We start from the raw sequence: 19,368 nt of genomic DNA, 5'->3' as shown, positions 1-19,368 counted from the left end.
TACGTGTTAAGATGCTGGAGGACTCCCTGTGTTTAGCTGCTCTGGATGAGAATAAAGACACTGAAGGGCTCCCTACCAAAGGTAAATCCCCGTGACAAGACACATAATCGAATTACACTTTGTGCCTAATATAAATAAACATCTTTTAGCATGTCCTCCTGTTGCTTTAACCTTAGATTGCGTTGAAGAGGACGGTGAAGATGATGACATGTTTGAGACAGAATTCAGACAGTACAAAAGAACGTATTACATGACCAAAATGGAAGTGGAAGTAGTATCGGAGTAAGTCATGTTTGCTTTGTGCTACAACGATCGCTTTGTGAGGGAGCTCCTAAATAATTGTAAACGTGATCATTGTGGCTTTAAATTGCTGATAAGAAGTTTTAACATAAATTATACTAATTTAAGAGCTAATTTCTGGAAAAGATTTACAGATATCTGTCACTGCATTCTTAATTGGAGCTGCTTTTGTTTTTGAAAAATTAGTTGTTTGAGGGTCATGTGTAGATGCAAGATGTTACCACTGTTTTTCTTTCCTAGTGAATTCCTGGCTGGTCAGGCAGAGTGTTATGTCAGAGCAATACAATGGATCTTGCACTACTATTACCATGGAGTTCAGTCTTGGAGTTGGTAAGGCTTCAGTAATCATGTAACCTTCTCAGCATTCTATTTTTATACATTTTTAAGATTATAAATCAATGTGATCTTCTCGATGAGAGCTTCATCCTTTCAGCAGATGCCTGAGTAATACGTCCTATGCAAAAGAACGAGGATACAAATGAAAGCTTTTATTGAGGGGGTCTCTATTGCAATTAGAATATTTAAAAAAACACAAAGTGAATCTTCAGAACAATGAGGAAATTACCTAAATGGTAATTAGATTATAATAAAACATTATTACAATATTTGATTAAAGTATATGCATATATTTGTTAATACAGAGGTTTTCTGTTTCTCATTGTTTTGGGTGTGAATATCACCAGAGAAGGTGCAGTGCAATTGCTGAATAGTGTGTGTAGTACTTAGGAGGCTGTTGGAGGCAGGGCATCACTCAAGCTCATAGGCAATCGATTGGCTGATGAGGAAGAAGCTGAAAATGAATTGGAGTTTCACTGGCAGTTTGTGAGACGTATTGTTGTTTGGACACTTCTGAAGTCAGAATTGTGGAGCACGTGTTTTTCCTTCAGAGTGCCAAGGGAAAAGATTGGTATATGCACCAATTGATTTAAACTTGAATTAGTAAAGGACGTCTGCTTTTAGCAGGCATAAATGACTGATTTGTTTCTAATAAACCATGTTGCACTTCATTAATGCATACTCTTACTTTTGTCTCCTCCTTATTTTAGGTACTATCCTTACCACTATGCTCCTTTCCTGTCTGATATCCGTAACATCAGCAAATTGGAGATGCGGTTTGAGATGGCAAAGCCTTTTATGCCATTTGAACAGCTGCTTGCTGTCCTTCCAGCTGCCAGTAAAGACCTGCTGCCAGAGTGCTACCGGGTTTGTGATTTTTTAAACTTGGATTACAGGTGTAACTTGGTGCAGTTCCACAGATGTGTTCTTAATGCTGTAAAAATACATATCTGTGAATGATGTATAAAAAGAGTTTTTCTTCCCTCTTGCAGCATTTAATGACATCAGAAGGATCTGCAATTATAGAATACTATCCACTTGATTTCAAAACTGACCTGAATGGTAAACAACAAGAATGGGAGGCCGTTGTTCTGATTCCATTCATCGATGAGGTAAATGTATTCCTAAATAAGGCTTTACTTAACTTAGAAAAAAAACACATTGCATCGCATAACACGCTTATTTCTAATCATACAGCTGTCAGTTTTAATTAAAAATGCATCTCTAGCCTTGGTGGAGTCTCAAGGCTCTCATTATCTTTAGGCTTCATATTGCCCGGGTGAGCTTTTGTATTTTGGAAATTGTTATAATTTGGTATCAGGGCAGGTCTGTTGGGTGGGCGATTCATCAGATTAAAATTGTATTTGTACATCCTTGAGCGACAAGGGCCCCAGGTGCATGGTCATAAGCTGGTGTATCCCCATCTAGAAGTTTGGTGGCATGTACTGAATCACCAGCACTCATTTTGAATATGAAAAACACTGTTAGATTTTTAGAGTCCAGTGGGTGATGGGACTAGCATGAGCATTATTTTGGTCTCATGCACATGGCAGTGAATTTATATGAGCTGTAAACCATGAAAATTGACGGCATGGATCTTCACTAATGGTTTTTGGAGCTGATGTCATTTCACTAGGGTAAAACCTGACCACCTAGGTTTATGAGCGCAAACAGGTAGCTGCCAAAATAAAGGAAACACTTGAGTAAATGAGGGGTACAAAGTATATTGAAAGCAGGTGGTTCCACCCAGGTGTGGTTTGTGAGTTTATTAAGCAACATCCCATTATGCTTAGGTCATGTATAAAAATGCTGGGCAGGCCCGATTGCCCATTATGTTGGCTATCATGGCTAGAAGAAAATATCTCGGTGACTTTGAGAGAGGAGTGATTGTTGCAGGACATTTGGCAGGAGCTTCAGTGACAAAACTCAACTTGCTGATGTTTCATGAGGAACTGCAGCTAAAGTGATGTTGGCATGGAGGTCCGAGGGAAAGACATAATTAAAGTATGGTTAACTGTGGCCAAAAGTGCATAATCCTTGACCGTGATGCCTGTGCATTGGTTCGAGATGCAAGTCAAAACAGATGAGTAAGTCTGAATCATTTGCCTGTAAATGTCAATCTAAGGCATGAACAGGCAGTTGCATCAGGTACAGTCTGTCGAGTACTTCGCAGAGAGGTACAGTGGTGCTAGAAAGTTTGTGAACCCTTTGGAAAACAAATAGATAACGAGAACCCAATAAAACAAACAACACACAAAAGGATATACTTTTTCATTCATTTATTGATCAAAATGATCCAACTTTAAATGTCTTTTTTGACGGAAAAATTATGTGAACCTATGCTTACAATAACTGGTGTGACCCCCTTGAGCAGCAGTGACTTCAACCAAACGTTTCCGGTAACTGTTGATCAGTCCTGCACATCGGCTTGGAGGAACTTTGGCCCATTCCTCCTTATAGAACTGCTTTGACTCGGTGATGTTGATGGGCTATCTTGCATGAACTCCCTGCTTCAGGTCCTGCCACAATATTTCTATTGGATTAAGGTCTGGACTTTGACTCGGCCATTCCAAAACGCAAAATGTCTTCTGCTTCAACCATTCTTTGGTAGCCTGACTTGTGTGTTTAGGGTCGTTGTCTTGCTGCAAGACCCACCTTCTGTTGAATTTCAGTTCACGGATGGATGCTCTGACATTCTCCTCTAGAATTTGCTGGTACAATCCAGAATTCATAGTTCCGTCGATGATGGCAAGCCATCCTGGTCCCGTGGCTGCGAAACAGCCCCAAACCATGATACTGCCACCACCGTGTTTCACAGCTGGGGTGAGGTTCTTATGTTGGAATGCAGCGTTTGGTTTTTGCCAAACATAACGTTTCTTATTTATGCCAAAAAGTTATATTTTCAACTCATCCGTCCACAGAACATTCTTCCAGTAGTCTTCTGGCTTATCCAAGTGGTCTTTAGCGAACTTTAAACAGGCAGCAATGTTCTTCTTGGAGAGTAGTGGCTTCCTCCTTGCTATCCTCCCATGAAAACTATTCTTGTTCAGTGTTTGCCTGACGGTGGACTCGGTAGCCAGTGTAAGAGAGACCTACAGATCCTTAGACATTACCCTGGGGTTCTTTGTGATCTCCCGGAATATTATATGCCTTGCTCTTGGAGTGATTTTGTTGGACGACCACTCCTGGGGAGTTACAATGGTGTATAATTTTCTTCATTTGTACACTATCTGCCTGACAGTGGATTGGTGAAGTCCAAAGTCTTTTTGTAACCTTTTCCAGCCTGATGAGCATAGACAAGTCTTTTTCTGAGGTCCTCAGAAATCTCCTTTGATCGAGGCATGGCATGCATTCACAAACCTGTATGGTGAAGACCAGACTTTGGTAGTGAAGACTCAGGTTTATGTTTTTTTAATAGGGCAGAGCCACCCAAGCTCACACCTGATTGTCATCACATTGATTGACACTCCTGATCCCCTTAACTGAACTGATAATTCTAGAGGTTCACATACTTTTTCCAACAAATACATTTAATGTTGGATCATTTTGATCAATAAATGAATGAAAAAGTACATTCTTTTGTGTGTTATTTGTTTTATTGGGTTCTCTTTATCTATTTGTTTTGACTAAGATGAAGATCTGATCACATTTTAGGTCGAATTTATGCAGAAATTCAGAAAGTTCATAGGCTTTCTAGCACCACTGTATGCTGTGGTTGGGTTGCAGTGCATAAACCCCTTATTACACCTAAAAATGCACTTTTACCAGTACACAGGTGCAAAGAACACAGGCAGTGGCCTACTAAGCAGTGGAAAAAAAGTCATATGGTCAAATGAGTTGTCTTTCATCCTGCTCTCCACAACGTATGCCAGAAGAAGCCTACAGGCTCGAGTGCTTGTTGACTGCAGCGAAGGGTTCTGGCGGCTCTCTTAAGGTGTGGGGAGCATTTTCCTGCAGTGGTTTAGGTCCACTCAGCTGATCAAAGGGCAAGGCACGTGCCAATAAATACAAAGCCATTCTGAGTGATCATGTTCATCCTGTGGTGTAGAATGTCTATCCTGGTGGAAGTGGAATCTTCCAGGAAGACAATGTCCCCATTCACAGGGCAAGAGTGGTCACTGAATGGTTAGATGAGTATGAAGACAGTGTAAACCATGTGCTATGGCAGTTCCAGTCACCAGATCTCAACCTATTTGAGCACTTAGGGGATTCTAAAGTGGCGCTTGAGCAGCATTTCCCACCACAACTAACCAAACACCAAAAGATGGAATTTCTCCAATAGAGTTCCAGACACTTGTAGAATCTATATCTGAAGCTGTGAAGAGGTGAAGCTGGTCTGGTGGTACGTGGTGGCCTAATGCCACTTTATGTTGGCGCTTCCTTTATTTTGGCAGTCACCTGTATCTTGCACATGCATTCAACATATGTGTGAATAATTTCTGAAACTATTCCAAAGCCAGATGCCAACCTCTGGGTAACCTCATTCATCTAGATGTTCCTTTTCACCAGCTCTTAGGTCTTGATATAGGCAGTCATGTCATGCATGACAACCTGAGGCTCTTGGACCTCCTGTTAACCTTCATGCACACTTTTGACCTCTGCTGAACTGTTGGCAAAAAGTATCGGGGGATCTCTTTCCCGCTACAGATCATTTATTTGTAGTACAATTCAGTAGATTTTCTGCATTGATTTACTGGGAACAATAAGTTTGTTTTAGTGCTGTAAATTCATGTTTATAGTGATCAGGCCCGATTCAACTCATTTGTCCTCTGACCAAGAAAAAAAAGAGAATTGTTTCTCTGTGCACCTCTTAAGAAATAAACTTTCAAATAAGCCACGTTTCTGTAATGAATGTAAGCACCCTAAAAGTGTTAACTGCCTCTTATATTGTAGTTTCATTACTTTTTGAACGTTGTTTTTGTATATTTTTATTTTTTTAGCTGTGACATTTTTTCCTACGAATGTATTAGATGAAGTTCAGATACAAATAATGTAATTTTGTAAAACTTCTTCATGTTGAAATCCAGCAAGTACGCAGATATTTTTTGAAGATGGTAACTGTGTCTGTCAGCCTGTAACACAACAGCTTTGTTCTTAAGGCGGTTGGCCTAGTTTGTGCTCATCTTTGTGCCGAATGCTGCTCTACTACGATAGAATAACAAAACAAATGCAATGTTTTCCAGAAACGTTTGCTGTCAGCAATGGAGCCCTATAACGCGTTCCTGACAAAAAGTGAGCAGGAGAGAAATTGCCACAGCGAGTGTGCTGTGTACTGGTATGACAAAGACACGGATTTCCAATACCCTTCACCGTTACCTGGCAAATTTCCTGACATCGTAAAATGCCACGTCAGGTAATTCATTTCTTACTCAGAAGTATATAGATAAGATACTTTTTGAATCGACAGATCATTGCATTGTTTAAGAGACATAAAAACTGTGCCAGAGAGCAGATAGATACTCCAGGGTGTTTTTTACCCATCTGTGGGGAAAAAAATCTGATGAGTTTATGATGGTAATAGAAAACCTAGTAATAAAATTAAACTTAATTATTGCTTTAATCCATTTTTGAAAAAGTAAAGCTAATCTCGTGCTGTGTCTTGAGGTAGTTTTCCAGTTTTTCTTCTTTGTTGACATTTATTGGTATGAACCTGAGTACCAATCACCACTGAGTTGAATAAGCTAGTATTTGCTAACTGAACCAAAGGAGCCCACAGTTTGTGTTTCTTGTTCAGGATGAGTTTTTTTTTGTTGCGATTTATTGGAACCCTTACCTTTGTTTCCTGTACTCAGGTCTGCTGTACTTTTAAATAAATATAAATGTTTGTTTCCAGGCATGAATTAATTTCCATGGATGCCTGGCGTGTAGATCCCAGCTACACGCGTCGTAAAGTGGACCCTGGTGCTCTGTATTTCTGTGGCTTCCCCACACTAAAGCACATCAGACACAAGGTGAGTCAGTGATTCAGCAGTTTGCAAAGGCTAAATGGCCTTACTGGCTAAAGCAGTAAAGAAAGCTGTTGGGGGTCATTAGATGACTTATAACCAAGACTGCACAGGAAGTGACGGAGGGCTTGGCTGAAATCTGCTGGATGTTGATGAACCATGTTGATGAATGATTTGTGACGCTGAAATGGGAGATTATAAAAGGAAATGTCATTGGAATGGCCAATCAAAAAAATCCAGTGCAAGATCTGCCGAAAATGTATGTGCAGTTTATATGTGCTGTATATGTGTACGTACAGTATTAAGATTAATGGGCAATGCTTTACTTATTTCCTCAGTTTTACAAAAAGAAGAATGGTGTGCAAGTGTTTCAGCAGAGCAGTCGAGGGGAAAACATGATTCTGGAGATCATCCCGGAGGATAATGTTGAGCCCGTGAGTGTTTAGAGATGACACTTAGTGCTGGAGGACTGTCCAGTGTCCTGCGAAGGGTAGACTCTTGTCTGGGGAACCGAAAAAAAATCAAAACTACAGAATGGAAGACGCTTAAGAGATATGTCCCCATTCATCTGGGCACTCTTTATTTTCTTAGGATCCAAGGCGTCAGTTTTAAGTGAGCTCTGTTGTGTCCATTTAACCCCTTAGGAATGTGCTGATGTTGCATCATCGGTGCTGGACAAATCAGTCTTTGTGAACTGGCCTCATTTGGAAGAAGCTCGGATTGTTGCCGTGTCCGATGGAGAAACAAAGTAAGATTACTTGGAAAGCGTTGGAAGATCTGAACTTCAAACCTGAATGTTTTGAAAATAATTGAGACCACTTTTGTGTGCGTCCTTCTAGGTCAGGAGCTCCTTTATAAAGAATTAGGCATCTGCAACTTACTTTTTTTCTCTGTGAAGTAGAAGGTTTATATTGGAAGAGTCTTTTATAAATAAAATACTGATTTAAAGGTAAAAAAGCTCTTCACGTTTGATAGACTTTCGTACCTACTGTATATTGGGTAGCAGATGTTCAGTGTTAGCTAAGAAATTTGAGTACAGTTGTGTCTGTACCTTTCAAACAAATGACACTTTTTTCTCTGAATCTAACTTCTTTATTTCAGATTTTATTTGGAAGAGCCCCCTGGTGTACAGAAACTTTATTCAGGCAAAACGGTGCCACCAACAAAAGTGGTTTACTTGAGTGACAAAGAACAAAGCATATGGCTGAAAGAAGTACAAAGCATTGTAGAGTTGTACGTAATGTATTCATACTACCATCAAGACTGATTATTTTCTGTAATAACTGTAATCAGAAGAAATATCTAAAAGCTTTTATATTTACCATGAATTCTGTGTATTTTTGATGGGTTAAATGAAATCCTATTGCTTTCATCCACAGCTACAACAGAAGAAAGGGCATCATTATAAATGAGACTGCTGTGTTGCTCTACGGCCAGTTAATGACTGGACGCAAATATGTCTTAGATCAGAAAGGTGGAGTTCACCTGGAGAAACAGTGGGCCAAGCAGATAATTCCATTTGCTTATCAAACAATTGTTCAGGTAATGTCTCAATTTTAAGAAATTGTTTAAATCTTGAAAGAATGCAATGGAATAAAATTCCAATAAAATTTGACTTAAAAATATTGAAGGAATATGTGATTGTAAACAAGAGGAAGCCTTTCCATCCCTTCTGGTTGCTTGAACCTAATTGAATTACTGAACTCATTCATCCATTTCTTGAGGGTTTCGATAGTATCCACTGCATGGATGTGGCTGGGTGGCTTGTTTGAGACTCCCACATATTCTCAATTGTAAATTGTAGTTTCCACCTGTGTCCTGGGGTTAGTTTTTCACTGTTGGTGCTGAAGAAATACACGGGGTGAATTTTGACCACATATTTCAGGATTTGGAAGACTTCACTTCTTGTCTGTCCATGACTGAAGAGATTTAGTTCTTTTAAATTGTCAAATTGGTAATCAAAAAAACATTTTAGTTGTGAATTCTTGTGGGGAAAAGGTTTTTAAATATATTTGCTTTGTGTTTTTTATTCAACAGGATCTTAAAACCTTCGATTCCTCTGTCTCTTGTTTTAAAACATTGGAAGAGCTTTTCACTCCTGGAACTACAGTATTCATGCTGGGAAATCCCTACTATGGCTCAGTGGGCGAGGTTGGTATTGCAGGCATCCTTTCAGTTTGAAATAGATTTGAAAAAAAAAACTTAACTGGCAGATCCCATTGAACATAAAAGTTATGTATTTTAATATCCCCAGTATTTTTGTACATGTAAAATGGTCATCTTTGACCTTTGTTTGGATCCCCAGAGCATTCATAAATGGCTCTAATTACAATGAAGGTACTTTGGAGAGAAGTTCAACAGCAGAGCTTCAAACTTGTTTTTGTGGGTAGCCGTGCCTGTATAATAAATTCACCTGCACTGTTGTGATAGATCAGTCCCTTTGTATGATCACTTACAGGTACTGGATTCCTCCGATGTCATCAGTGAAGGTCGGTTCAGGGTTCTCTTCACTGTTCCCTGTGAACCTCAGCTGGATGCCTTAATACACAATCAGCACGTAAGTGCAATTTGAACAAAGTTCTAATGCTGAGTACAAAAGCTAAGAGACCAGTTAGTACTAATCTTCAAAGATGTGCAGAGGTGGTAATTTTACATTTGTGAAGCAGATTCCTTTTTTAATATTTTTCTCTTTGTTTTGTTGTTCTTTTTTTTTCTCAGAAATACTCAGTGAAGTACAGCCCTGGCTATGTTTTGGCTAGTCGACTCGGAATAACCACATACCTTGTCTCTAGGTTTTCGGGAAGTATATTTATTGGAAGAGGTTCCAAACAAAAGTAAGCTATTAATTTTTCTACCTTTTATCTTTATACACCGGGTGTATAAAGTACTTCAGGTGAAGGCTCCACAGCCAAAACGTTGCATGAGATGAGACGGGCAACGCAAAACCCCTTTTTCTGTAGCAACATTTTTTATCAAGCTGATATGTGACAAAATTATTTGAGAACCACAACTGACCCCTCGATCGTGTGTTGTGATGTAAAATAAAGACATTTGGCAACAACAGCCAAGAAAGCCAATCCGTTTTTGCCGATACTCATTGGAGAAGCTTATAATTAAGATTGCTTGAAGCCCTGGTTATGACATTTTTCCTTGACATTGAGAAATGTGATGTATTCATCCATATATTTGACCAATTATTGTGCTTATACTTTTTCTTTAGCCCACATGGAGAGCAGAAAGTCAATGTAGGGCTCAATCTGAAATTCAATAAGAAAAATGAAGAGGTGCCGGGGTACACAAAAAAATCTGGGAATGAATGGCTGTATTCTGTTGCTGTGGAAGAACTTCTTGCAGAGTATCTGGAAAGGTTTGTAACCAGTTAAATTCTATTGCCACGATTAAATGTACTTTCAGGATTTTAACATTTGATTTTAGTCCTGCACTTTTATTATTGAAAAACATGTCTCTGCTTTTTATGTGCATTTTAGGTTTTCTGAGATTTTCAGCTATGTTTCAAGAAATAGCCATGAAGATGTCTTTTATGAAGATGATGTCTGGCCTGGAGAAGATGAAAATGGGTATGGTTAGAATTTACCGTTCTTTCCTACATTTCTGCTTGAGCTCCTGCATTGTAATTGCGGTCAGTCCAATTGCTCATTTGGAGTGCATGCTGGGTCCTGTAGTTCAGAGGTTCCAGAGTAATGTCGTTAACCTACTAACCATGCTTCCCTAGGTAGCACTGCAGAAGTGGCCATGTGCTGTTTGTTCTGGCTGGGTTTGTAACTGGCCAGGTATTCTCAAGTTTCTGCTTGCCACGTAATCTGTGATCGTGCAGGTTATCAGACAATTCTGCATCTGTCCTCCTTTTGTTTGCCAAACCTTTGATGGAGTCAGCTTGCAGTAGGCGTAATATGATGGCTTGACTGTGCAGCGTAGTAAAACGTTGTCCATCTATCTGGTCTGGTAGAGGTTTGTAGCAGTGAGCTATGTTGGTTAATTACTGAGTCCAAATTCAGGTCACGTGAAAGGACATGAAATTCCAGAGCTAATGCAAGTAACATCAAATGCAAAAAGAACAGAAGCTGCAAGCTAAAAAGTCATCAGAATCACTATGGTGTGGATAACTAAATGGAATTAATTTTAATTAATTTATTGCTTACACTTATATAGCGCTTTTCTGGACACTCCACTCAAAGCGCTTTACAGGTAATGGGGACTCCCCTCCACCACCACCAATGTGCAGCATCCACCTGGATGATGCTACGGCAGCCATAGTGCGCCAGAACGCTCACCACACATCAGCTATCAGTGGGGAGGAGAGCAGAGTAATGTAGCCAATTCATAGATGGGGATTATTAGGAGGCCATGATTGGTAAGGGCCAATGGGAAATTTGGCCAGGACGCCGGGGTTACACCCCTACTCTTTTCGAGAAACACCCTGGGATTTTTAATGACCACAGAGAGTCAGGACCTCGGTTTTACGGCTCATCCGAAGGACGGCGCCTGTTTACAGTATAGTGTCCCCGTCACTATACTGGGGCATTAGGACCCACATGGACCGCAGGGTGAGCGCCCCCTGTTTAGGTGTTGAACTAACACCTCTTCCAGCAGCAACCTTAGTTTTTCCCATGAGGTCTCCCATCCAGGTACTGACCAGGCTCACACCTGCTTAGCTTCAGTGGGTTGCCAGTTGTGAGTTGCCGGGTGATATGGCTGCTGTAATTACCTTACATCTTTCAAATTTCAAAACCAGAGCTGAGAAAGTTCAGGAAATAACATCTTGGCTGAAGACTCATCCAGTGAGCTCCTCTTCGCGTGCTTCCTGTGATCTCCAGATCCTGGACACTGCGATTGTGGAGAAGATTGAAGAGGAGGTGGACAAGTGCAAGGTAATGCAGAACAGTTGACTTAACACAGCATAATTAACCAGAGTGCTGCACTTCAAAGTGCTAATATACCATCACTTACTGTACTTAGTGAGTTAGAAATTGTTTTAGCAAAATTAGGGTCACAGTTTTCATGTGAAAATGTTTTCCCCCCATTCTCACTACATTTTCTGTTTTGCAGCAAAAAAGGAGCACCAAGAAAGTACGAGTCACTGTGAAGCCACATCTTTTGTACAGAGTAAGTTTTACTCTTCAACCGATTATTCAAGGCATTTTTGTGCGTGGATAGTTTTTCATTTTATCTGAAGAATAAATGTTCAAAAGTCCATAAATCACAGCATGCCCAAGTGCTAATTCCCCTTCTTTTGCCTTTAATTAATAATAACTGGTTACACTTATATAGCACTTTTCTGGACACTACAATCAAAGCGCTTTAGAGGTAATGGAGATCTTCTCCACCACCACCAGTGTGCAGCCCCACCTGGATGGTGCATCGGCGCCCTGGTGTGCCAGAACGCTCACCACACATCAGCTATTAGTGGGGAGGAGAAGAGAGTGATGAAGCCAATTTATAGATGGGGATTATTAGGAGGCAATGATTGGTAAGGGCCAATGGGAAATTTGGTCAGGACACTGGGGTTACACTCCTACTCTTTTCGAGAAACACCCTGGGAATCAGAACCTCGGTTTTACGTCTCATCCGAAGGACGGCACCTTTTTACAGTATAGTGTCCCCATCACTATACTGGGGCATTAGGACCGGCATAGACCACTGTCTGAGCGCCCCCTACTGGCCCCACTAACGCCACTTCCAGCAGCAACCTTAGTTTTTCCCAGGAGGTCTCCCATCCAGGTACTGACCAACGTTTAAATCAAATCACTTAGCTGCTGTAATAAAATTATCAAATAAAATCTGACATTTAAGGTATATTATTACAACTAGCAAGCAGGCTAGTCAATAAGCAAAAAAAGTCATAACCTCAAGTTGTAAAGATTTCTCCAAGAATATACGCTAGCGGTCAGTATGACAACAAACACACGAAATAACAGGCAACATAAACATGCAAAATACAAGTTACATTATTTACAAACAAGGTGTCTCCGGGGCCTATATCCTGACCAACCAGAGATCCCTAGCCTGCTAACAAGTATTGAAATCCTACACCTACACAGACCAACAGGAAGAGAAAAATGTGCCTTCTAAGCCAAACAATAAATGTCATTCAGTTAAATTTCTCTATAATTCAGGATGCTACAAAGTGAATGGGAACCTATCTCCCTATTCTAAAAATGAGTCCAAACCTTCTTGAGTGTAAATCAAATTAACCTTTCATCATTTTTTAATCATTTTTCATCATAATGGTTTTTATTATTTCTTTAATAAGAGCTCTCAGCCTGGTGACATACAGTATAAGCAGTGTGTCCCCAGTATGTTTGCTGTGTATCCATGAGGGCAGCGACAGTTCTTTATGGCCTGTTGCTCTCAATACGTGTCTCCAGTGTGACCAAGGCTTTTCTGTTCTCTGGCAGCCATTGGAGCAGCAACATGGAATCATTCCCGACAAAGATGCAGATTATCATCTGTTTGACCGCGTTGTCAATGTCAGGGAGAACTTCTCTGTCCCCCTCGGACTTAGAGGAACTGTCATTGGAATCAAAGGAGGTAAAGAGATGCTCTCCAAAATGCTTGTTATATACATTTCCTATCACCTTTAATTCAATTCCTATGAAACCGTCTTACTATCACTTAAAGGGGACTGCAGAAATGGTGACATTAAGGAGGCATGGTTGACTCCTGCCCTCTGCAGGAGTTATCAAATAACCTAGCAAAGCACCTGTTTCAGGCTTTTTTTTACTATCCAATTGTAAATATTATAACCCACATCTGTGGGACTTTAATGAGAAGTAGTGCCTGAAATTTTCAGGTGATAATCAGTCATAGTTCAGATGAGTTAATCGATTTTAAAGTGTTCTTTTAATTTAGCAAGTAGTTTCTTAAGACCTTGTCTTACTATACATCGTGAATTGGGACATTCTGGGAAGCTTTCAGAATGCAGAATTCCTGCTTTTTATGAATATTTCTGAATGATGACCGGTGGAAAATGTAATAACATTGTTTCTTTGTCCTTAAATCTTGTGACTCAAGAAAATTGATTGGTATTGATGGGACAATATCCATAGTGATAATGTCAGGAGTTTGTGTTTCTGCTTATATGCCAGTCAGGACATTTAAATATAAAGAACAGTAAGAAGAGGTTTGATGTTAGCAGGGCTAACATTTGAAATTGACTGTATTTAGATTTTTTGGATGGATAGGAGAAAGTCATTTGAATAGCAGACCACAGCATAAATGAACTTTTTATCTCCTGTATGTATCATGAAATGAGGAGGTGGAAGTGCAGATGAACAATTTAAGTTCCATCTTTGTGGGAAAGCAAAATGCAAGTCAGGATGGACATTTTTTAAATGTATGTTTTTCTTACGTTTTTAATGTTTTTGTATCCATCTACAGCTGATAGAGAAGATGAAATCCTGTATGAAGTGGTCTTTGATGAAGAATTTGTAGGAGGCCTAACAATAAGGTTTGTTCCTCAGAAATGAATGCTGTGTTTATGTCCAAAAATAAAGGTGATTGAGGTTAAAGGGGAGGCCGTAAGTTGGATATTAGATGAACGTTGTATATTCTGATACAGTGGTCTTAAACCTATGACCTCTGACTGTTGAAAATGAATTCTGGTGGTGTTTAGGGTGAAATGATTGTGATTGTTCCTGTGTAAAATCTTGCTCTATTTTTTCATACCCCTAGATGCTCTTCAGGAAAGGGCTATAGGCTTCCACCAAGTGCCTTAATCAACCTGACACATGGCATTCGCCTGGAATATGGTGCTCAGAAACTGACTGCCATTGTGAAACCCCAGCCAGCATCTGCTTCCCACCAAAACTCCTACTTTCCTGCTTCTTCACTTAACCCTCACAAAGTGCAGATCGGAGGCCTCAATCACTCCCCCTGCTCTCCTTTTGTACCCACGCAGGTAAGGAAAGATAGATAAGACTTTATTGATCCCGAAGGGAAATTGATGTAAATTGTAATTGAAAACTGTCGTACATGGTGAAGAGATGTAAAAGGCAGTGGTCTTTGGCTTTTTGTCTTCACATCATTTTTCCATTTCTTGTTAGCAACTAAACGGGAGGCAGGTGTACAATCTCAGGGCGGACAATCAGGGGAACTGGCATTCTCAGAAGACGTTCAATCAGAAAAACACTCAGAAGGTAGTCCACTTCAAGTCAATATACATATAGTTTGTTTTCCCTTTAATTATGGATGCTTGGTTTAGGATTTATCCCCTTAATTTAAAAGAAAAAAAATCCCTGGCCATTGTGTTTTACCTTGTAACCCCTGTGCTCTTTTGACTGGGTGCAGGTGGATGCATTGGTAGAGGCGGAAAAATTGGACATATGCCATAGTGTGATTTACGTTCTAAAAACTCACAATTCACATTTTATAATAATAATAATAATAATTGCTTACACTTATATAGCGCTTTTCTGGACACTCCACTCAAAGCGCTTTACAGGTAATGGGGACTCCCCTCCACCACCACCAATGTGCAGCATCCACCTGGATGATGCGACGGCAGCCATAGTGCGCCAGAACACTCACCACACACCAGCTATCAGTGGGGAGGAGAGCAGAGAGTAATGAAGCCAATTCATAGAGGGGGATTATTAGGAGGCCATGATTGGTAAGGGCCAATGGGAAATTTGGCCAGGACGCCAAGGTTACACCCCTACTCTTTATGAGAAACCCCCTGGGATTTTTAATGACCACAGAGAGTCAGGACCTCGGTTTTACGTCTCATCCGAAGGACGGCGCCTGTTTACAGTATAGCGTCCCCGTCACTATACTGGGGCATTAGGACCCACATGGACCGCAGGGTGAGCGCCCCCAAAAAATAATTTTGTTATTATATTATAATTGTTGCTGGGTGCATTTTGTTGGTGAATGTTTGTGTAATGTTTCCTGCTCTGTTATTTTGTTTTGAATGAATGTCCCCTGGTGTGTAAAGGCGTCGTGTGAATAAATGACTGTTGGTTCCTGTCCTCAGAGCCATGCCAAGGAGGACGAGTTCTCGAGTGTGTGGCAGTCACTGCAGGGCTCTGGAGCACCACAGAATCCCCCCGCGCTCTGGCAGAACTCGGTAAGCCAGCTGGGCGGCTCCTGCTCTCTTCTTTCATTTTCAGTTCAGTTGTATTTTGTCTCCTTAGTGTTGTAGAACAGAGGTTCCTTGCTTGGAATTTAAACATTTGCAGAAACCGCAGTTTGGTGAACTGAAGTTCAGTTTTATGATTATTGCATTTATGTTCCAGCATCTACCAAGCACTGACACGCTTCAGATTTCTGTGACAGTATTTTGGCTGTATAAAATTTAAAACCAACTATTGAAGAAGTACATTTTTCTTGATGATTTAGCGCTTGCATTTGTTTATAGGGTTGTTAGATGTATTTAAGTGCTTCCTTTTTCAAGATTAGAATTGTGCTCCTTACCATCATAGTGTAAAAATAAGGGTTTAGGTATGTTTGTGTATCATGAGTAACTTTATTTCTGCAACCCTCCTGTCTTTTGAGATTTGTTTTGATTTGTTGGTTACTCATGTTGCATGTCAAGCAACTGTTGAGTATTGGGTCAGTGATGTGTAATCCTAGACAATGAAAACGATTCTGACTTTTCACTGCTTGTAAAGCTCTTGTTAGTAGGAGTTTGTGTTGGAAGTGATGGTGGGTGTGGTTGTGTGTTTTAGCCCACTAAGTCAGGCTGGGGAGCAGGATCCCAGAGCCAGGCTGCTGTAAAGGGGCAGCACAGACAAAGAGATGACGGCCTTCACCAGCAGGGACAGGCTAGGAGGACAAAGGAGGAAGACCGCAACCAGCGAAATGACACACAGCAAGCCTCCAGAGCTCAGAACAAACCTGTAAGCAGAAAAATATCTATAAATATTTAACTGTTGGTAGATGCAGCACCTAGCGAATTCATTCTTCAGTTTTTGGGGCTTTTACATTTCTTAGTTTAGTGATCTTCTTTATGAATATACATTTTATGGGTGGGCGGCTAAAGATGAATTTATCAGGTATGTTAAATTGAAGAATTTCTTTCATTTGCTCATTGGACAGAGCATTTCAAATTCATCCTTAATCAAAGTTCTGTTGTTGGCACACATGCTCCCAATTACGTCCTGTAATAACATAAGAAAGGTTGCAAACATGATGAAGTAATTTAGAAAAACCTAGCTCCTTTACCACTTTAGTAACAGTGAATCTAAAATTTTATCTGACTTTTTTTAAAAGAGCCCTCAACCACTAGGCTTGTATGTCAGAGAAACTACAATGCCTTGTGTAAAAAAGCATAATGCTTTGTCTTAAAGTGTGTTCTTGTTTCACTGCTGAGTATGAAATAGTCCCTTGTTGATTCTCTTGATCTTATATACTTTAATTTTGATCTGACCTTCACTCAGACTCCTTTGTGAGAACTCTCTTGACCTGTTTGTATATGACAGTCCCCTGAGACCAGAAATCATTTTTGTTGCAGTTCTATAAAAGCTGCAAACGGTATTGTAAATGGTCTTATTTGTCCTTTGTGAGGCTTGAGTAGAACATGCCTGGGCTTAAATTTCACACCTTTTGCTACATACCCAGGCATTGTGCTTTTTTCTTTTGCTTCCCCACATTTTTAATTAGGACATAGCAGAGCTGATATAAGAACCCAGATCATGCCCTGCAGCTCAGAATCACATATACAGTATGAAACGTGTATCTTTCTACTACCTGTTTGGAACACTTTGCATTATAATTGATCTTAGATTAAATTTGCCAAATGCCTGCCCCACCAAAGACTTTGTTTTTTGTAATTCGGTTGTAGCTTTTTCTGTATTTGCTATTTTTCCTGTTTTTGTTTCTACGTATTTGACTATTTCAATTTGTAATTTTTTATAAGTTATGTTTTCTGGAGTGGTGTTACATTGGCGCACTGTGTTGCTTTCTTGGAAATACATCCTAAAGCACAGCAAATGCATTAGAAGATGTGTAGGTGTTGTTCCAACACTAACCCTAACCCTACCTTGGATACTTTTGGAACATACTTCCAAATCCCTGCTTTAAAAACTGTGTTCAAAAAGAGTTTTGTTTAGGCAGTTGTCAGTAAGTAGGGTAGACAGTTTGTCCCTGGGCTTTCAGAATTTGTCAGATAGCATTTTACCACTATTAAACACTCATCAGACACTTGCCCCAGGACCACAGTGCAAATGGCAAATGAATGAATGTTGTCAGTTTGTCATGAGATGGAATGTGGTGGGGAAAATTGATTTTATCAAGCCATACACCCCACATTAATTTAATTTGATCCCAGTATTTTTATATTCATCCACTAGAATTCATAACAGGGCCTTTAATAGGACATACCTTTCTATGCCTTAACTGTGTATATTGTAAGCAATAAAACACTGTACTATGTTATATAATGTGCTATGCTGAATTTATATAAATTTCAGGCAATCTCCATTCCTCCAGAATGGATGTAAAATGTGTATTACCATTTAAAATAAATTAGAATAATTAATTAGTTTTATAGCTCCAGTGTTTTCAAAGTCATAACATTTTACTAGTCAATCCAAATCTACCATTGGTTAGGAGAGAAGATGCCATAAACCAGCTGCATAGCAACAGTATGTTATTATAACTGTTTTTCAGGTTTCATCTGGTGCTGGTAGAACAAAAGCAAGTATACGAGTCTTGAAAAGGAACGAAGACTTTAATGCAGTGGATTCAGCTCAGCCACACAGCTCTTCACAGGACACTTCAAATAAGGTAAAGATAAAACTTCCCTATCTGAGTGCAAGGACAAAGGCAAACTGAAATAGCGTATATGTAATATACTGTTCTTGCAGGAGCTAATTGATGTAATTTATGCCAGGTTTCTACTGAATTTGAAGAGTTAATAGCTAATTTGAAGATCTCCAAAGGAGGTGGGACTCTGCCATCTCAGACCAAAGACCAGATCCACACCACTGAAGAGCCTCTGTCTCCACAATCATTTGCAATGGTAAGTGGGAACGTTTCTCCAGGAAATTGAGACGTGTGGCACCTCAGGGCCTCTGCAGTAAGTAAATTGCTATGAAAGACACAGATGTGAGAGGAAATGTCATGTTTCCTTTTGCAGAAGGGAACGCTGATGCTGAAGGAGATGTTAAAGATTGACGGCTCCAGCTCTGCTGATTCTGAGAAGGTCAAGCCCTCACCCGTTGAGCCTGTAGCCTCAGCCACCACTACCAGCTACCAGCCTAGGAGGAGGCCAAGTAAAAAGCTAGGTATAACCTGCAATCTTTCAGATAACCATTCTTTTCATTCATTAGAATGAGCTGGGGTTCTACCTCAGAGTTGATATACACATATGAGCCATGATCTTAAATGGCTTATGTAGCATATATTTTTACATAGCTAAATAAAGTATCAATTTGTATATGTGCTGTTGTTCACAGCTGCACACATCAACAAGCCAAATGTCCCTGGTGTTGCACAGCATGGCCCTGGAGCAGATAAGCCCGGACAGTGCCTGCCTCCTCATCAGCCCCTGATTCCTACTGTGGCCTCTGAGCTCTCCCGCATTTGTCTGGGCTTGGGAATGTCAGTGCCAGAGTTCGCCTTCCTCAGAACACCACAGGTGAAATAAGACTGTCTTTTTAGCAAACACTGTCAGCTCCTTTATATCTGGAGTCAGGGATTAAGTCACTAAGACAACTGGACCCTGACGTTTTACCAGTAATGATGATAGTTTTGGCCAAGAGACTAAAACATTTCCTTTAAAAACAAAGTGAATGTGTTCTCCCTGCTCTACCAACAACAGGTTAAG

At 40.1% G+C, this 19,368-nt stretch overlaps 1 protein-coding gene across 2 annotated transcripts in view; it reads left to right on the top strand.

Annotated features, from left to right (window-relative positions):
* xrn1 (5'-3' exoribonuclease 1) overlaps positions 1-19,368 on the top strand; it is a 30,205-nt gene that overhangs the window by 6,678 nt on the left and 4,159 nt on the right. For both annotated transcript variants that reach the window (XM_088613449.1, XM_088613451.1), the window contains exons 11-38: positions 12-81; positions 177-282; positions 541-630; positions 1,347-1,503; positions 1,629-1,748; positions 5,820-5,989; positions 6,470-6,587; positions 6,920-7,015; positions 7,226-7,329; positions 7,683-7,814; positions 7,961-8,123; positions 8,619-8,732; positions 9,040-9,138; positions 9,300-9,415; positions 9,802-9,948; positions 10,070-10,159; positions 11,335-11,470; positions 11,649-11,705; positions 12,998-13,130; positions 13,980-14,049; positions 14,274-14,499; positions 14,645-14,737; positions 15,574-15,666; positions 16,268-16,438; positions 18,210-18,326; positions 18,433-18,561; positions 18,679-18,826; positions 18,998-19,179. In XM_088613449.1, coding sequence (XP_088469575.1) covers positions 12-81; positions 177-282; positions 541-630; positions 1,347-1,503; positions 1,629-1,748; positions 5,820-5,989; positions 6,470-6,587; positions 6,920-7,015; positions 7,226-7,329; positions 7,683-7,814; positions 7,961-8,123; positions 8,619-8,732; positions 9,040-9,138; positions 9,300-9,415; positions 9,802-9,948; positions 10,070-10,159; positions 11,335-11,470; positions 11,649-11,705; positions 12,998-13,130; positions 13,980-14,049; positions 14,274-14,499; positions 14,645-14,737; positions 15,574-15,666; positions 16,268-16,438; positions 18,210-18,326; positions 18,433-18,561; positions 18,679-18,826; positions 18,998-19,179 — 3,447 coding nt within the window. The remainder of the gene's footprint in view (positions 1-11; positions 82-176; positions 283-540; positions 631-1,346; positions 1,504-1,628; positions 1,749-5,819; positions 5,990-6,469; positions 6,588-6,919; positions 7,016-7,225; positions 7,330-7,682; positions 7,815-7,960; positions 8,124-8,618; positions 8,733-9,039; positions 9,139-9,299; positions 9,416-9,801; positions 9,949-10,069; positions 10,160-11,334; positions 11,471-11,648; positions 11,706-12,997; positions 13,131-13,979; positions 14,050-14,273; positions 14,500-14,644; positions 14,738-15,573; positions 15,667-16,267; positions 16,439-18,209; positions 18,327-18,432; positions 18,562-18,678; positions 18,827-18,997; positions 19,180-19,368) is intronic.

The sequence above is a fragment of the Lepisosteus platostomus genome, chromosome 2, assembly GCF_059453375.1.
Source record: "Lepisosteus platostomus isolate fLepPlt1 chromosome 2, fLepPlt1.hap1, whole genome shotgun sequence".
NCBI classification, from domain to species: domain Eukaryota; kingdom Metazoa; phylum Chordata; class Actinopteri; order Semionotiformes; family Lepisosteidae; genus Lepisosteus; species Lepisosteus platostomus.
Note: the sequence above shows the minus strand (reverse complement) of the source record. Positions and strands in the feature narration are given on the sequence as shown.